Here is an 18,999-nt window from a genome sequence, read left to right as displayed (position 1 = left end):
AGTTATGGTAATGGCGCGTCCTAAACTTTTTATTATTATGTCTATGGTCAAAATGTCTTTTACGAATTCGTAGTGATGGTGGCTGGCTTCCTTGCAGACATAGCTTCATAAATTACGTCTAATTTGTAAAGTTCATCAATATTTTATTGAAAAGAAACTAGTTCTATTAGTGATTTAAGTGCTCAAGAAAATATACATCTAATCGGTAAGTGGAAAGTGAAATAAAGACGTGTGATATGCGCGGCTACCGGTACTCTACACGTGGTTATGTGTTATACCGCGTACTTGTAAAGAATATGTTTGGTCGAATTCAACAATGAGTTCAGGTTCAAATTCATGTTACTGCAGTGTAAGTGCAGTGGAAAAAATAAAAGTTTTTGATTTATCGTCATGTTATATATTAGGTTGTTTAACCCCTTGTCTGTTATAAAATCTTTAGAAGAACGATGTCAAAAAAATCGCATCTGTGGACCCCGCTCCTGGAGCTTGATTATACCGTGACGTACCTTCTGTCGTATTTTTTACAATTGTATATCGTAAACTATATCTTTCCTACTCAAACTAACACAAAATATCAACAGAAGAACAAGGATGGCATACATCCACATGTTTACATAACAAAAACGTAGCTACGAGCGTCTCTAGCGCTTTAAAAAGTTACCGTCCAACGTCTCGATTTCGCGCGCAGCGCCGACAGCGTCATTGGGTTTAGTCATCGATTTTAGGAATGTTTTACAAAGGTTTCATATGTCTTTTATTGTTTTAACGATTCGTAAATGAACACTATGCTTTATCATGACATCTGTCATCAAATAAATGTAACAGAATTCATCCTGTCAGGTATCCAAAGTTCAAGAGGTACTTTTTTCAAGTGCTTTTTTTGTTGTTTCATTTCTCGTAACATAAAAACTTCTTACAGCCAAAACTCTTTTGTAGTCAAGTATAAGAACCGAACTTTAATATAAGTTAATAACCTAAACCACTTGGATTGAAGAATAATTAACGGTCCCTATTTTTTGCCCGGCGCTCGGCCGCTCGGAATGGCTAATGTTTTTGTAAGCCTTGTATTTTAAAAAAAATGTATAGGAATGAATGGTTTTTATTATTTAATGAGTTTGTATATGTATTATTGTAAATACAATAAAACCTTTTTGTATGAATAATTATTTATTTATTTATTTTTAACGAGTTTTGTACAATGAACTAAAAAAAATTGCTCACCCTGATTTCAAGTTAGAATTACTTATTTATTGCAAAGTAATTTATGACTAAGATATCTTTTATATATTAGCTTGTTTCATAACGATTCGAACGATATTAGTTATACAAAGTAGCTCCCTACAAAATTTTAGAGATATCGTCATTGTTTATAACTCGCACGGTTTCGCGCTGACCACGCAGAATGGCCTTCACAGATGCGCGAAACCGTGCAAAATGGCCGCCACAGCTGAAGGGTTATTGAACGTGGTTTGACAGCAGTTATTGCGATCCACATCAAATTAAGGTAATTGTTGAGCGTTCGCCTTTAGCAATAATCAAAGGACATTAAAACTCATGTATTGTAAACAAAAATGCTAGTAAATACACCTTTGTTCATGTCTTGCTTGATAGTTTCGCAAGTGCCATGTAATCAGCTTTTTCTTTTTGCTCGTGACGCATCTCAGTGTCATACAAGTGTGGGAAAGTACAACTAATAAGTATAGTTGCGTGCTAGGCGCTAAGGACGTAAATGTCTTGTCGTTAGTTTAATATAACACAATATATGACATGTCTATAGGATAATTAGTTGAACACAGTTGAACATAACCTTAATGCCCTACCACAAAGTACAGTACCTAACAAATTTAATACTTTATATACACGTGTAGTTCGCAATTGGAAAGCGATTTGGTCATTCTTAGGCACATGGATGAGGAAATATCACAATTATTGGAAGATATTATAACCTAAACATTACACAAATATGCATAGAAGTTCCATTCACCTTTTGATATGTCACGAATTCTCAATCTCATAAGAAGAAACAAATTGAAGTTCTTGTACCAACTTCATTTATAGCTTAGGTATTCATATAGGTAACTTCTCTCTGCTATATGGTACATGAGGAAAATGTGTTTTCTGAAGCTGTTATTATGTACCTACATAGTAATTTTAAATGAGTCACATTATGGTATGAAGTTTATATTGGAATATCTTATGTATTTAATTATCAAACATATTTAACTATTGATTTTAAAGCATGTTCTAAAGCTTATTCCTCATGCTGCATTGTGTAATCAAAAAGTCAAAATTTTGTTGTATTCCTAATAATGATTTCTGATTTCTCTCAACAAAATAACGAGCCTTTTACTTATTGATATTGGAATCCACCATGACTGAGGTTGCAATATAACAATTTTATGTTGATCCAATATACTCAGACTCGCCAATTCAAATTTTCAATGTTTATTTACTTACTTATTTAATAAAATCGTTTCATTCCCACATTTTGAAGCTTTATAAGATTTTTTTCGTGAGATTATCGTGCAAAAACTCAGCAATTTCTATAGGTCTCCATAATAAAAGCCAAAAGAGACAGCGTGCATAGGTACTACTATATATACATTCCCTGCATAGTTCCTATTCCTGTGAGATTTCCGGGATAAAAATTATCCTTTGTCCTTTCTTGGAACTTAAACTATCTGTGTATATTGAATTACTATGTTTAAGTTTATATATTAAGTAGATTCAGATGAAATTGCGAAATAACCATTAATTAATAGATTTAGATTAGTTAACATATTAATGAATTGCCACATTTTTCATTATCTTATCTTGGAAAACATGAAAAATTAATTGAGTTTTAGGTTTTCTAAAAATATAAAGTTGAACTAGGTACCTATACAGAATTATAAAAATGATTGCTTAAATAAGTCATCCATCCTTTTTATTTCTTAAATAATTTTTTTAATCCATAAATGAGTATTCTGTATTGCTGTAAATTTTATTATAAGGTACTTATATAGTTGTATTGAGACCAACTAGAATCTAGATGTTTCAATAAAAGTCAAATCAAATTTACATAATTTTGATACAACTTGTTTATTTATTATTTATTACATTTAACATAACGATCAAATTCTGGTAAGTAGGTAGGTAGTTCATGTTCATGTTAGAAGTGTTAAATTAATATTATTATTGAATAACAATTTTAAAAGTACATAATGTGTACAAGATAACCCCATGATGTCTTAGATAAAAATTATTTAATTTTTACACTAGGCCGATTGTTTCTTTGCCCCAAAGTGTCATCTATAGTTTCTTGAGGTGAAATTCAGTTGCTTGTGTGATATCCTACCATCAGATAATTTATTAAACATATCATTTATTTATTTATTTATTTATTTATTTAAAAAAAATATCACTTGCCGTTACAGGTCATTCCCAATGCGACAAAGATACAATTTTATTACCAAATAAACTTAACTAACTTAAAAAAACTAATTACTTAGATATTATTATACATACATAAATTAATATAGAAATAGATTCTAAAAATTACAAATCAACTGTAACACCACCCTTGCGAACTCACTCATTGGGCAATGAAATAAGTCCGCCCTTTCATGCGCTTCATTTATGATGCGGATGACTCGTATCATTGGTGCCTTCGCAAGAAGGCCGGTTCGTGCTGTGGGCACCAGCAACAGCGGCGAGCGGCGCCGTCTCCACGCGAATCTGGTGGGAACGCAGAAACTCACACACTCAAGCAGCCCTGAGTTCTGCTCCCCACCACGAAGAAGACCTATAATATAAACGGCAAGCGAAAAGTCTCGCCGTACACTCAATTGATTGTACCCCACCATACCCAATACAAATAAGGTAGGGTACATCAACGGATAAAAAGGATATACCCCGTACAATTTTAAATATAAGTGTCTCATGAATTTATTTTGGACCCGCTCCAACATTAATTTATATTTGTCCTCATGAGGAGCCCAAATTGCTGCATTATGTTCTAAACGACTTCTTACTAACGCGTTATACAGGACCTTAAGGGTTGTAATGTTAGTGAAATCTTTAGCCTGTCTCAAAACAAATCCAAGGTTCCTGTATGCCGTTTTACATGTTTTTATTATATGGTCACGAAATCTTAGATCAGAAGAGAACCAAACGCCTAAGTCCCTACCCTGCGTCATACGCTGAATTGAAACTGGACCTATTTTGTAGTCGTATAAGAGAGGAGACTGAGTTCGATGGAAACTCATTACTGAACACTTAGCCGGATTGAAGTGAAGCTTGTTCTGACTACTCCAATGAAGGATCATAGAAACATCATTTTGTAGGCGTTCACAGTCCGATAGATTTCTTACTTCGGCGTATAATTTCAAATCATCTGCGAATAGTAAACACTGACCATAAGTGAGGACGTCCGGCAGGTCATTAATCATTATAGTGAACTCTAAAGGACCGAGGTTACTTCCCTGACTTACACCTGATCTAGTGAAATATGACTGCGATTCGCAGCCATTATAGTCGACATATTGTTGTCTGTCTTTCATATAGGAGGCCCAGAATTTTATCAGTTTCGGAGTAAATCCCACCTTCGCAAGCTTTCCCAATAGCACATCATTGTCTACCGTGTCAAAGGCTTTTTTGAAGTCCAGGTAGATAACATCTACCTGAACTCCAGTGTCCACTGCAGGTACTACGTATGCCATTAAGTTGAGTAGATTAGTAGTAGTACTTCGCGCCGGTCTGAATCCATGTTGTTCCTCGCATAGCTGTGCTGATACCTGCGAATACACACCCGCCTGTATTGCCGATTCAAAAACTTTTGCTGGCGTTGAAAGAACGGCTACTGGTCTGTATTCGCTGATGATCGGCCCCGCTTTACCCTTAGGAACAGGAATAACTCGAGACGTTTTCCATATATTTGGAAAAATGTTAGAGTGTAAACAGGCGTTAAATATGCGTTGAAGAGGTTCAGCCAGCACCCTACTACAATCTTTAAATATGAATGCTGGTATACCATCTGGGCCAGCAGAAGTTTTGGGTTTTAAGCGCGCCAAAGCTTTTCTGACCTCTCCTACTGTCATCATATCGATATGAACGCGCGCGCTCATGAAATTGTTTCACCAAGTGACAGGTGCAGGGAGTTAGTGAACGGGAAAATAGTCTAAAACTATAATTAAATAAATATGTACATAGATAAAATATTTTGCAACACTCATAATTACCAACAAAAAATTATGAGTCGATGTTTCAAATGACTAAACATGACGAAATTGTTCAAACTTAGAAATATGCAAATGTATAACCACACTGGTCCATTTACGATTCTCTGTATCCATTGATTGATGTTACGAGACGCAACTAGCTGAATTACATTCCCTATCGTGCTTATTAATTTGCGTTCACCGCGATACAATTGTCGGGACTCGGGACTGCAACAGCGAGACGCGATGCGCTCGCGCTTATCAGACAGGGTCAAGAATACGTTACTCAGCTCAAATAACAGTTCTAATTCACTCTCTTTCATATACTTACGTTAGACAGAGACGCACTGCGGGGTAACGACCGTGCAGACGTTTGTGACTGACTTCATGTCAACGAAAGTCCAGAAAAGAGGTCATTCAATGACGGCGCCTCTTATGAAATTGATGCATTCATGCATATCTGATTGAGGCATTAGTATCAGCCGTTGCTTATTAATCATTACTAAAACGACATAAATAATGAAAATGCTACTTAATCGCCATTAAAAAGCTGTTGCATCAATATAATATTGTCTATTTCTATGATACACGTGTATATAGCTATTTTAGTATTGCTTTATTTTTATAACGACTGCATAGGTCATCGTTCTCGTGATCTAATCGTAATAGTTAGTGACGAAACAGTATGGTTGACTTCCGAAGCAGGTTTGGTCGGAAGGTTTCAACTATGCAACGATACACGGGTGAAAGTGCGTTACTAATGTTACACACACATACACGCAACAGGTGCAGCACCTTCCCATACCGGGGCTTAGTTTTTTCGATGAAAACCCGATTTCTTATCGACAAGCCAACAAGTTAAAAAGTTCATAGGAGTTTAATATTTACTGAGAAAAAAGTTATGAATAGAAGTTAAAATTCATAGATCAACAATATGTATTTATACAATTTCTTATACCTACCAATGACAAATTGTCAAATGCAATATTAATTGGTATATTTTTTTAAACATCTGTTCATCAAAACCGTACAGAACGCAAAAAAAAACCTGCACATTCGCTTCGAACAGCTGTTAGCCACAGCAAATTAGATTCAGAATCGTCGATCAGATCGAATAATTCGTGTAGTTTTGAAAGTTACTACAGTTATTCCTAAAGGTGTCCCGATGAATATACTAAAAGCCCTCGAGGGAGGGACACAAGCCTGCGGTGGGGGAGGGGGGGAAAGGTCTCTTTTTCAAGGTTTTGACTTGTAACTCGAAAATTATTCATAATATCTGTTTAGTGACTTCTACATTAATTATTAACATTAAATTGCCTATAAATTACGTCTAAACATTTTTACCGTACGATCAATACTTTAGGAGATACATAGTACTTAAGGTGATAAAAATAAGAAACAACATCGTTATAGGTACTTGACTTGACTAAGATGATAGATAAGTCGCGCTACAAAGATCCTCGCTGTTTGCCTCGCCGCATAGCAACTGGCACTGGCAGGCAGGCTACCGCACCCCGCGTGCCGCCGTGCCACACCGCCCGCGCCCCCCGGGCCCCTTCTCTTTCTGCATAGTTTCAGTGGGTGTGATACAACCTCAGCTATTTACAGGAAGGGAAAAACATCAATTATCAAGATTTTTGATCAAAAGCCGTCACTAAAGGAAACAGCAACTGTATTTTATGACCCAACGTCAACTCAGGAGGTTATAGCAGAAGCCGGAGAAAAAATGTTTCTTGCAGTATACCGAGCGCCCTGTACTCAGTCTGAGATCAACAGACATCGATTCACAGTTTTTCTGAAATCTTGTACCAAGCCCAAACCGGATCTTTCTTCCCTCCCCCCTACCAAAGGGTCAGCAAAATATCACGCCTACAGAGTATTCCATCAAGTACAGGAGTGGCTTGGGAACCAACTGCCTCCTGAAATATGGGGTTGGAAGCGAAGAGTCGATGGATACTTTCGGAACCAATCACGACCTTGGATCCTCCTGCTCCTGAAGCGTTGTTAAATTCAATTTTTTGCCGATGTAAAAGTGGATGTTCCGGAAAATGCAGTTGCCGAAAAGCGGACATTATGTGTAGTCTTATCTGTAACGGCTGCCTAGGAGCTTGTACTAATGGACGATGTATCGATGTTAGTGATAAAGATGACGAAGATGAAACACAATTTGACTAATAAGTCGGCATACTCGTGCAAAAAAAGATATTATTTCTTTTTATAATTAAAATTTGTAAAACTATGTTGTTTCTTATTTTTCTTACCTTTAATACTCTGTATCTCCTAAAGTATTGATCGTACAGTAAAAATGTTGAGACGTCATTTATAGGAAATTTAATGTAGATAATTAATGTAGAAGTCACTAAAGAGATATTATGAAAAAAATTTCGAGTTACAAGCAAAAACCTTGAAAAAGAGACCTTTCCCCCCCCTCCCCCGCCGCCGGCTTGTGTCCCTCCCTCGGGGGCTTTTAGTATATTCATCTGGACATCTTTAGGAATAACTGTAGCAACTTTCAAAACTACACGAATTATTCGATCTGAATAAATTAATTTTCCCATACTATGTGCATTCAGCTGGTTATAGTGCATCTGGTAGGTAATTTCAATACATACCTATTTAATTTACTCATATACCTACTCCAAACTGACACCGTGTACATGTTTCTATTAAAATATTAAATATAAAATATTGTTTTGTTTTATATTTACTACCTATTTATATAGAATACGTGTGTTACACAATATCTAATATATAAAAATCAATGCCACTTTTCGTTGTAATTCCATAACTCGAGAACGGCTGAACCGATTTCGATAATTCTTTTTTTATTATATTCCTTGAAGTACGAGGATGGTTCTTATGTAGAGAAAACGTTAATATGTACCACGGGCGAAGCCGGGGCGGACCGCTAGTTTATTATATTTTAGTCAGCACCATTAGAAAGTACATAAGGCGTAAAATTACAGATTTTTCATAGAGCTCACTTCGTTTGAATTATGTACGTTGTATACGTACGTACGCTCCTGCCCCTGCACATTTCAATTGAGTCGGCACGCGCCAAAACGAACAAATAAGAAGCTTATTGTATTATATATTTATAGCACATAATTGATGTCCACGCATTCGTCCACGTGGGCAAACCGTGGGATTGAAAAAGAAATTAAGATGAATTGAAACCAAACAAATTCTTTACAAATACGTTAATATTAGTAGTATTAAAGTAGATAATCGATTTAGATGCTTTAAACGTAGGTACGAACAAGAAATGTAATTACGAATGTGAACTCCATCAAACAATCCATTAAAAAAAACAAATATTATACAAAGAAAAAAAACATATATTTTTTTCTTTGTATATGTACGTAGTATTTGTTTAAAGCACAGATATAACTGCAGAAGTATAGTGTGTAACAGAAAAATTGTGATGGTTGCAGAAAATGAGTTCAAGCGTGTGCTACAAGTGTAACCGTACCGGGCACTTCGCCCGCGAGTGCACACAGGGCGGCGTGGCGTCGCGCGACGCGGGCTTCAACCGGCAACGGGAGAAGTGCTTCAAATGTAACCGCACGGGACACTTCGCGCGCGACTGCAAGGAGGAGGCCGACCGTTGCTACAGGTGTGTATTGCGTAGAGTGCCGATGAATTGTAGTAACTCATTATTTTAGGACCCGAGACATTCTATGATTAATAATCATTGATAATGTCCCTTTGTATGTCCACAAAAAGCCTTTACAGTAATTAGGCTGACAGTCCACTAGCTAATATATAGCAGTCTTGCATAGTCCAACATTGGAATTACCTAGAATCAATATCGGAATTGAAGTCCCGGGTGAATAATAAATACATCGCAGAGATATCCTGTTCTAATTCTACTTAATGGAACCGTGTTCGCTTGCTTTTATTTTGAAATGTTCATTGTACAGATAACATTCAATTGCTCTTTTTTCATAACACATTTATGCCAGTAAGTTATCATAAAGCGTTCGGTTTTCGGACAATGAATACCATCTAATACTTATGAAAGAATCAATCAATCTAACGACCTCTTGAAGTTTTTATAATATGGTAACAGAGTCGTTACATATAAAATATTTCTCTAAGAATATCGCGTCATTGAACCTGACCCTGACCGAATCGATCCACATTCGACACTGGCGAATTAACGATACTAATTTTTATCACAAGTCATTGAACTTTTTGCTATCGTCGGCCGGACGTATGAAATCGTGTGTGCATATAAAATAATGTATATATTACAATTTCTAATAAGGAAAATTTAATATTTAAAAGCAAACATGCAATAAAAAATAAAGTGAATCTGAAAGAAAATTTGAATAGTAATACATATTATATATATATATATTGTTATTGTTAGTTTTATTGTTCAGTTCAATTTGTATGTGCTTGTTAGACATTTTATTTCTTTTGTTTGTGGCGATAATTGTGCCACATGTATTTGTTACGTAATGACCTTAATGATTGCTACAAAGCAAACATGAAGTATTACGTTTTTCGAAATTAAAATGACAAAGACACACATAAAAGTAGCGCTAATGTGATGTATCCGTTTTCCAGATGTAACGGCACGGGGCATATAGCGCGCGAGTGCGCGCAGAGCCCGGACGAGCCGTCGTGCTACAACTGCAACAAGACGGGGCACATCGCGCGGAACTGCCCCGAGGGCGGGCGCGACAGCTCCAACCAGACGTGCTATAACTGCAACAAGTCCGGCCACATATCGCGCAACTGCCCCGACGGAACCAAGACCTGCTACGTGTGCGGGAAGCCCGGACACATCAGCCGCGAGTGCCCCGAGTCCGAGCGGAACTAACACGAGACCCGCACCCCCTATACACATTATAAACAAATTCAACTATGTATATTATGATGCCACGCACGGACTGTAAGCAAAGGACGCGTTAAGCATTAGATCGTAAGGCCACAGACTGTACGAAATGAAATTAATACAACGGAATTATAAGCAGCGGTACGCAGAGACTGAGGGTTAATGTTGACTTGTATATAGGTCTCCCGCGCGGTGTTCGCCGTAGGTTAATGTTTGTTCTTGCACGTGAAGTTGTGTTTTTAAATCATTTAATAATCGTGATTGAACTATTGATGAGGTAGCGTTACAGTTTTTAGCATTACAGAGTATATATTTAATATATTTTGTACAGATTTATTTGTCAAAAGATAAATTGGTTGCTGGCGTATGATGACTTTTCAATGTTGTGGAGGCCCCGGAGATGTGACCCACGTGACTCCTGCTTGTTTTGTCGTTAAGCAGGAGGCGCCCTTTCCCTCATATCTTCGACTATAATTACTATCAGTTAATCTTTGTTTTTTTTTATAATTCCTTTGTTTATGAGGTCCTGCTGATTTGTGGAGAATTCAGTGGTTAATTAATTAGAATTTCATTAATCAGAATATTTTTTATTTTGTTATCCCTTACAATGTGCCTGTACAGTGAACACATGGAATGTAAAATATCAGCTTCAGTGGGAGATAATAAAAATCTTGCCTTATTTTCAATAAGTTTTCCCTCTTGCCCTGATTCTCGCCACACAATCACACAAACACCAAATCCTATTAGACATAATGAACATTAACATTTAGACCATAGAAAAAATGAGTGAAGGGTAAGGATACAAGGAGAGACTATAACAACAGGTTCACTTAAAAGTCTATTTGCTGGTTGTTTTGATTCGAAATATTATGATGATTGGTGCTTCTAGAGTAGTGAGTGGAGAGAAAATGATTTTATTATCATTTGAGTGGTAAGATTTCGATATAATTTGTAAAGGAAAAAAAATAATATACAGTACTTCTAAAATACAATCAAGCTTTTTTAATCTTTGTAAAAGGCACGAAAGCAATTACGCTTCTGTTTTTCTCAATACTACTACTACTGGCTATTCTAGAGAAATCATTTTTATAGAAAACGAACGTATCTGAGCATTTTTCATGTTAGATTTCGCTTTGTAAAGAAAACTTCTATTTTGTATAATGAAAAAACCCATATAATTATTTATAGTAAATTACGTCACGCTATCAGAATGTGACTCAGTGTTTTGCACCTAAAAATGGTAGTTATATTTAAAACTAGCGGTCCGCTCCGGCTTCGCCCGTGGTACATATTTTGCAATAAAAAGTAGCCTATGTTCTTTCTCAGGGTCTAAAGATTGTCTGTGCCAAATTTCATGAAAATCGGTCCAGTAGCTTATGAGCCTATTCATTACAATCAAACAAACAAACAAAGTTTTCCTCTTTATAATATTAGTGTAGAAGTGTAGATAAAGGATCTGACTTCAAGGTCTTCTTACACATCAACTTCATACTTATATCTACTTATGATCATTGTAGCACAGTCCGCCCCTAGCGATTAGTAGCGCTATTTTAGCGAATAATTTCATATTATTATAATCATAACAGTACCTAATAGATAAAAACAGAAAAGCTTGAAGCGAAACCGACCAGGAGAAAATAAAGAGGATATTTTAGGAACAATATCTCTAGTTCTCTGCCATTATTGTAAATGCATAAATTATTCTTTCACACCAAAATAACTGAACTGATTTTGATATTGAACACGAAGATAGATTAGACTAGGAAAGAGGCTAGGTTTTTCACCAAAACTATTTCTGAATTAAGTGAAGAAACGCAAATATAACTACGGTTATCACGCGAATGGCGCGGGCGGCCTACGAAGTGAACGGTGAATGCGAGCGTAGACTCATCGTAGACCCAACGGAGTGTTGGTAATAGAAAATTACCTAAGTTTAGTATTAATGGTAAGTATGCAGCTAGCATAAATATGAATACCTGATAGAGGATAGTGTGCAATATGCATGCATTCAGAACCACTATGGCATGCGAGATGGCATTATATTATTTTTTTTTTATTTGATTTTTTAAATTTTATAAAGAAGACATTCTTTTATTACAATATATATAAATTATATTCAATTAAGTCAAATATCTTGGTGAAAACAATCATTTTGTCGACTATAATTTCTAAAAAAATTCACATTGTTCGGATTTTAATTTCATAAGTTATCCGAGTCCAAAATAAAAAATCTTTTAACTAACAACTTAAGGATTTTTGCAGTTAGTTAAAAAAATTGTTTGTTAGATCTGTCAGCAATTTCAGATATTTTTAGCTTCGAAATTGATACTAAAAGTGAAATCAAGCAATCATCGGCTCAGTTATCTTGATGGTATTCACAAATACTGTATTAACCCTTATTAAAACGCTGGGAGCTATACTTCCCACGTCTCAGATTGAAGTAAATCGTGTTTTATTTTTATATGCTTAATCCTAATGCAGTGTATTATTTATCTACGCAATCTTAACATTTCAGATAACTTTTTTTCATGGAAATTCCTTTCAGAGAATTATTACATGTCATGGTAAACACACGTCAAATTCAGGTGACGTGATTTTGCCACCGAAAACGACCGTTATTTTTTAGTTTTTTGTGTAGTGCTGAAAAAAAATTAGATAAGTAGATTTGAGTTTTAGCTATGTAAACTAGACTAGTGAAACGTAAAAATATGCCCAGAATCTTTCGTTTATACCTTGGTAGAGTCGATTGAAATTAAGTCTTTAGGTATCATCCCAGTGTTCTTCACTGCACACGACATTCGGAAATTCTATATATAAAATCCGTGTGTCTAAATAATCTTTTTTAGTTGGTTTAAGCAACTTATTTATTATTATTCATTATTTCCTGATCAGATAATTAGACATCTTAACTCAATACATTAGTTTTTACCTATTGCTTTTATTTTGTTTTAGAAAAATGCCTTGTTTATGTTGAAGTCATTCATTTTTCAATTCCCGAATTCTTCCCTTAGTAAAAGAAACTTGCATTGATGAGTACTTTCAACTGCTTTATTAAAAAATATGATCTATATAATTTTTTACGATAATATTTAATTCACAAGTGGAGTCAGGGCAACTAGCTAGTGTTTTTTTTTAGTTGATTGAATGTATTAATGTGTACCTATATTATTGATAATTTTATTTGTACTTTCAAAAATTTTTGCACGCCATTTACAATGGTAGTATATGTGATATAAATATTGTATATTAACACCTCTGTATGACCATATACGTGCAAATAAACAGATTTGATTTGATTTGAAAATATTGGTGTCATACTAGGACACTGGGAGCTATAGTTCCCACCTTTCCAACCTTTTTACAAGAGAGAACAGATGACGGGATATATACTTCCCACCAAAAAAAGGTTACTTCCCCCCCACTAACCCCTCTTTTGTGTGCATTTTTGAAATCTACGACCCAAAATTACCCAGGAACGTATCTTACTTTTTTGTTAACTCCTCCACAGGCTCGCGTTTGAATAAGGGTTAATTGAAAAAAACTCTTAACTAACAAAATAGACAATAAAATTTCCTAAAATTATTAAATAGGTATTCATATGTTTGTAAGATAAGTGGTTGATGGACAATCAGGTTTGAAAAATCACATATTTGAGCCAAACAGCGCACGGACCGCGTGCACGGTCTTGAACTTGATTACCAGGATATAATATATAACATTGCGCGCGGCCGGTGTGGCGGGGTACGAGTGGGGCGAAGTTTCGTGCATATACTAGTTCCACAATATACAGATCTTAGATTATACTAGGTGTATAATCTAAGATACAGATACATACAGTAAGGAAACTTCATACAAAATGTTCGAAATGGCTCCCCCCCCCATCAAGCGTCTTTACGAGGGTATTGAGGGGGATCGATAGTAGCGGGTGAGAGCGTTTTCACATTATCCGATCCGATATCGGATATCGGACGCCGATAGCCGATATCCGATATCGGATCGAATAATGTGAAAACGCTCTGACACTGGACACCTTAGGGCTTAGATCAATAAAGTAATGATCATGTAATGTAATGATCATTACTTAATGACACAATATACAGATACATACAGTAAGGAAACTTCATACAAAATGTTCGAAATGGCTCCCTCCCCATCAAGCGTGTTTTCGAGGGTATTGAGGGGGATCGATAGTAGCGGGTGACACATCCATAGATTTTGAATATAGTATGGAAAAAAGTTTAAAGTGATGTCAATTCACATTAAATAAATATCGATTGTTTCAGTTGGTAGCCCTTTCAATAAATATATTTGTAAATACAATATCTGACTACAAGTTAAAAAGAGACTATTTTTTAATTTCTATAGATATGGCAGCATGAGTTTTAAATTAAGTTGACATATTTTCTACCAAAATGATAGCTACAAATAGTCACTATTAGGAGTCCAGTCTGTTTAAAGGTCGCATCTATTTTTACGCAATCTAGAAGAGCACGAAAATATAAAAAAAGGAAACCTTAAAAAAATCTTGTTTAAATTGATGTGCATAATTACGTAAATATTAGGGAAGAAAAAGATAGATATTATAATTATTGTATTTTTATCGATACGTGGCGTCTCCACTTTGTCAAGCACTAAGCCTGTCAAACTATTTTCTTTTTCTTCCTAAAACAAAAAGGTAGAGGTTCTATGCTCGTATAATAATAATTTTAATTTATTTTTGCATATTTTGTGTTTTTTAATTTTATTTAATTTATCGTTTTAAAAATAATTTAGTATGTATACCTACATACAAGTATTGTTAATTCTGGTTTAAAATAATTATTATTGAATATATGTATCATACAAATATCAAGCATTATAAATAATTTAGGTACATTAAATAGCCTTCGGCGTCCATAACAAAATAAGATTTCGAAATATAGCACTGATAAAAACGTATTTACTTTTACATGCTGTATTAATTCGGATTGTTTCTTCTTGTAAATTCATATTTAGGCTACACCATTTTTGTATTTTAACGGGTTTTAATCTCAAAATTACCACAAAATCAACTGTGAAAAAAAGCAAACAGAAATAAAGGCCGAATTGATAACCTCCTCCTTTATTTTTGAAGTCGGTTAAATATCAAAAAGGTAACAGCCCTATAGCTATATACGTCATAATTTCATCGCAGGGGCTTAGTTTCCTAACTGTATGTACGTAGTATATATCTGTCAACTGTGCTAGTTCCGTGTTCATAGCTTAAGCAATGCACGCAGATGCGATACATTGTGCAATCTATTTACTCGGTACTATCTGATGGTTCTGATACTTGGGAATTAATAAAAAGAGGATTTTATATTAAACTATGTATTTTAATTTCCTTTAAATAATATCAACTTAGTAAGCTTTTGTCGTTTTGTGTAGTAATCAATAGTTTTATCAGTTTTTGCTTCATGATGTAATCTAATTTTGGAGTATTGGTTTATAACCCGACTTAAATGGATTCGATGATTCAATATTGATGGCTGATTCAGTGATTCAGTGACTTATGCTACTCAACAACTTCTTCTTTCGCCATTAGATCAGGTGTCGTATTTAAATCAGGTGTCTTATTTAAATCAAAACCGAATTTATCAGCTGTCAAATTTCGAACAAGAGTTTTGTACCTGGCACATTTTTCCTTTAGATAATAATTTTTACGTCGTAATATCCTAAACTTCTCAGCAAGTTTCTTTCTAGCTGCAGATTCCTTAAGTAATTTTTTCTTCAGTACAATTGTTCTCGGACTGTCGAAAATTGATTCTGAACTGCTTACTGAGTCAGACAATGGTTCTGGTTTAAATGAAGATGGTTCACTGGTTTTTTTAGGCTGAAAAAAAAGGTTTCAGTGTAGTCGGTTGTATTTTTATCGAACACTAGCTGAGCCCCGCGGTTTCACCCGCGTGGCTCAGCTCCTGTTGGTCTTAGCGTGATGATATATAGCCTATAGCCTTCCTCGATAAATGAACTTTCTAAGGCCCCGTTTCCACCTGCAAGTAAACTTCTGCAAGAACTCTCGACAGTCTGTCTGACAGCAGCTTGCATGTGTAAACTATGTTGCAAGTGCTGTCGCGACAGTTTGTCAAGCGCTTCTTGAGAGAAGTTGCGAAAGCATGTGTAAACATGACTGCGTCTACTCGCGACAAATCTCGCAGCTTATCGGTCTAGTTCCGTATATCTCGCAGCAAGCTGCAAGTATCGCCCGCACGGCTTTTGATTTTTGTTTATTTGAAATTAATGAGTCGTGAATGCTCTTGTGAAGAATGAAGAAACTATAAAGTCAATAGGATTAAATGAGATCTTAAGATGGAATAATGTGATTATTTTTTGAAAATGAAATGAAATGAAAATTTATTTGTTGAATAGGCATGACGACAGTATCCATAAATGATCGTATTAGTGTTTTTAAGGGAAAATGTATAATAAATAAATTAAATATAGTGACTTAAAACATTAAGATTAATGAGATTATCAATAAAATAAAACATTGAAATTCTGCAGTTCGCCATTTTGACTAAAACACGCGTGACGTCACGATTAAGTAAACAACTCACGTCAGATGTATTTTGTTGTTATGAATATGTTGAGAATACGCATTTTTATTTATTTTCTATTGTTTCACGTATGCTTTATCGACTCAGAACAGAAATATAATTGCGAATTCACGAATACGTGATTTCGGGGTTCTCCGCGCCAACTTTATACAATCATTTCTTATTATTTTCTCGCTTGAAATAATTACTAACACATTTTTTAGCATTATTTTTATGTGGATTCACACTGCAATACTGCACACTACTTATAAACTTTGAAATTCGTTTCTATAACACATATTAAATAAATATTAATTCTTTAATTTTCTTCGCAATGCGTACAAATAATTACGTATTTACTAAAGAGTGACGTCACGCCTACGCCATGACACCTGTGACCTGTTTTGGCACAGTTAATAAATATTTTTTGAAAAAATGGCTTTTACCTTCGTTAAATTTAAGTATATTACCGAAATATAGGGTTTTTCTTGTAGGTATAGTAAACGTATACACACATTATGGAAGAGGATTTCAAAATCTTTCGTCATGCCTATTGTGGTTACAAAGTTTTTATAATAAATTTCATGTCCGCACAATTCACCAACAAATTGGCATACAATATATTTATATTATGCTTATCTAATTTTATAATTTAACTAAGTTATTATTCAAACAATATATTATTTACATTAGTTCATTAGATCATTTTACATTAAATAGTACACATTATAAATTATAGTATACGACTAGCTTTCCACCCGCGGCTTCGCACGCGTTTTCAGAGAAAACCCCGCATAGTTCCCTTTCCCGTGGGATTTCCGGGATAAAACCTATCCTATCTCTCAAGTTGGATCGAACTGCACATGGTGTGCGAATTTTATTATAATCGGTTAAGTGGTTTAGGAGTCCATTGAGGACAAACATTGTGACACGAGATTTATATATATTAGAAAAGAAGATTTATTTCACAAAATAGAATAGAAAAATTGTGACAGTAATTCCTATCCCGTCACTCGTAAGATGGTGTGTAAACACCTCCGCGATAAGTTGCGATAGTATGATCCGCGAGCTTCTCGCATGACATTTATTGCAGCAATAAAATGCAGGATATGTAAACGACATTGCAAGTAACTCATGCAAGACTTCCGCGAGTTTACTTCCAGGTGGAAACGGGGCCTAAGACCGAAAGAATTTTTCAAATCGGACCAGTAGTTCCCGAGATTAGCGCGTTCAAACAAACAAACAAACTCTTCAGCTTTATAATATTATAAACTACCACAACCTAACCTTATCTATGGTGTGCTCAAGTAAGTATTTTTATCGCTAAAAATAAAAAGACTGTTAAAAGTTAAATTATTACATCAATGCAGGGTACAGCTGTTTTCCTTAAGTATATTCGTCCTGTCTTTGTGGTGTATTTGTCATCTTCTTTAAAATGAATAGAACAAATGCGTGAATACTCTGATGGTAACCATGTATCCTCACTACGATTTTTTTGTACAAATTTAATCCACTCCTCCCTTTTTTCGTGGCCGTGATGCGGAAACCTATAGACAAGTTGAATTAAAATTAACAATACGGAAATATTCTTGTTTAATGCTCTATGTAAATATTTAATAATAATTAATATAACCTTCCTTTTCACTTTGCGTAGTCGGGTTAACCGTTAAAGTATAATATTTCAGATAAATATTTCAGGACAATTTTCACACACGGCACAATCTGATCCCATACTAAGCTTTCGCTTGTGTTATGGAAACCAGATGGCTGATAAACATACATAAATAATTTTTAAATAAATACTTATATAGATAATTAACACCCAGACACAGAGCAAACATCTATGTTCATCACACAAATATTTGCCCCGGGTGGGAATCGAACCCACGACCTATGGCTTGAAAGGCAGGGCCACTACCAACCGAGCCAACCCTAAGAGCAATTAGGTTAATTGCTCTTAGAGCCAACCGGTCAGTCATAAATACATATTTACATACTACACCACGGTAATATTTTCTAGTAAATTAAATGGATTTTTTTAACAAATAACAGACTCATCGATAGTGTCACGTCTGTGTGTACAGAAATGTTGTTACTTGGTCTATGAAAATGGCGCCGAACGCAGAACGTGTGGTGATTTATTGTAAAATGATAACAATATTATTAAAATGCATGACTTACTGATAATAAGGAAACTTACTGGTGAAAAGTCACTCCTCGGGCTTTGTTTGTATTATATGAACTGTTAAAACAATATCTCATCACACACGAAGGCATTTTGAACAGAGCATTAACACGTGTTGACGCGGCAAGCGGGGGGCATAGACTAAGTGAGATTGAGACGCTTGTCTCTAACCACAGAACAGTAAAAACTTTTTTTTCCGTCCCGTGTCTATAACTC

The 18,999-nt window shown here is 35.1% G+C and overlaps 2 protein-coding genes across 2 annotated transcripts; one reads left to right on the top strand and one right to left on the bottom strand.

Annotated features, from left to right (window-relative positions):
- The first annotated feature begins 37 nt into the window (after positions 1 to 37).
- Positions 38 to 10,725, top strand: LOC123699052 (CCHC-type zinc finger nucleic acid binding protein). Its single transcript, XM_045645909.1, has 3 exons — positions 38 to 205; positions 8,633 to 8,814; positions 9,774 to 10,725. The coding sequence occupies exons 2-3, from the start codon at positions 8,636 to 8,638 to the stop codon at positions 10,027 to 10,029; spliced, it is 435 nt and encodes a 144-aa protein (XP_045501865.1). The 5' UTR covers positions 38 to 205; positions 8,633 to 8,635; the 3' UTR covers positions 10,030 to 10,725.
- Positions 10,726 to 15,362: 4,637 nt separating this feature from the next.
- Positions 15,363 to 18,905, bottom strand: LOC123699169 (THAP domain-containing protein 5-like). Its single transcript, XM_045646060.1, has 3 exons — positions 18,799 to 18,905; positions 17,959 to 18,145; positions 15,363 to 15,895 (listed from the first exon to the last, which is right to left on the bottom strand). The coding sequence occupies exons 1-3, from the start codon at positions 18,873 to 18,875 to the stop codon at positions 15,578 to 15,580; spliced, it is 582 nt and encodes a 193-aa protein (XP_045502016.1). The 5' UTR covers positions 18,876 to 18,905; the 3' UTR covers positions 15,363 to 15,577.
- Positions 18,906 to 18,999: the final 94 nt, after the last annotated feature.

This window comes from Colias croceus, chromosome 17, assembly GCF_905220415.1.
Source record: "Colias croceus chromosome 17, ilColCroc2.1".
Lineage (NCBI taxonomy): Eukaryota > Metazoa > Arthropoda > Insecta > Lepidoptera > Pieridae > Colias > Colias croceus.
This window is presented reverse-complemented; position numbering and strand designations above follow the sequence as displayed.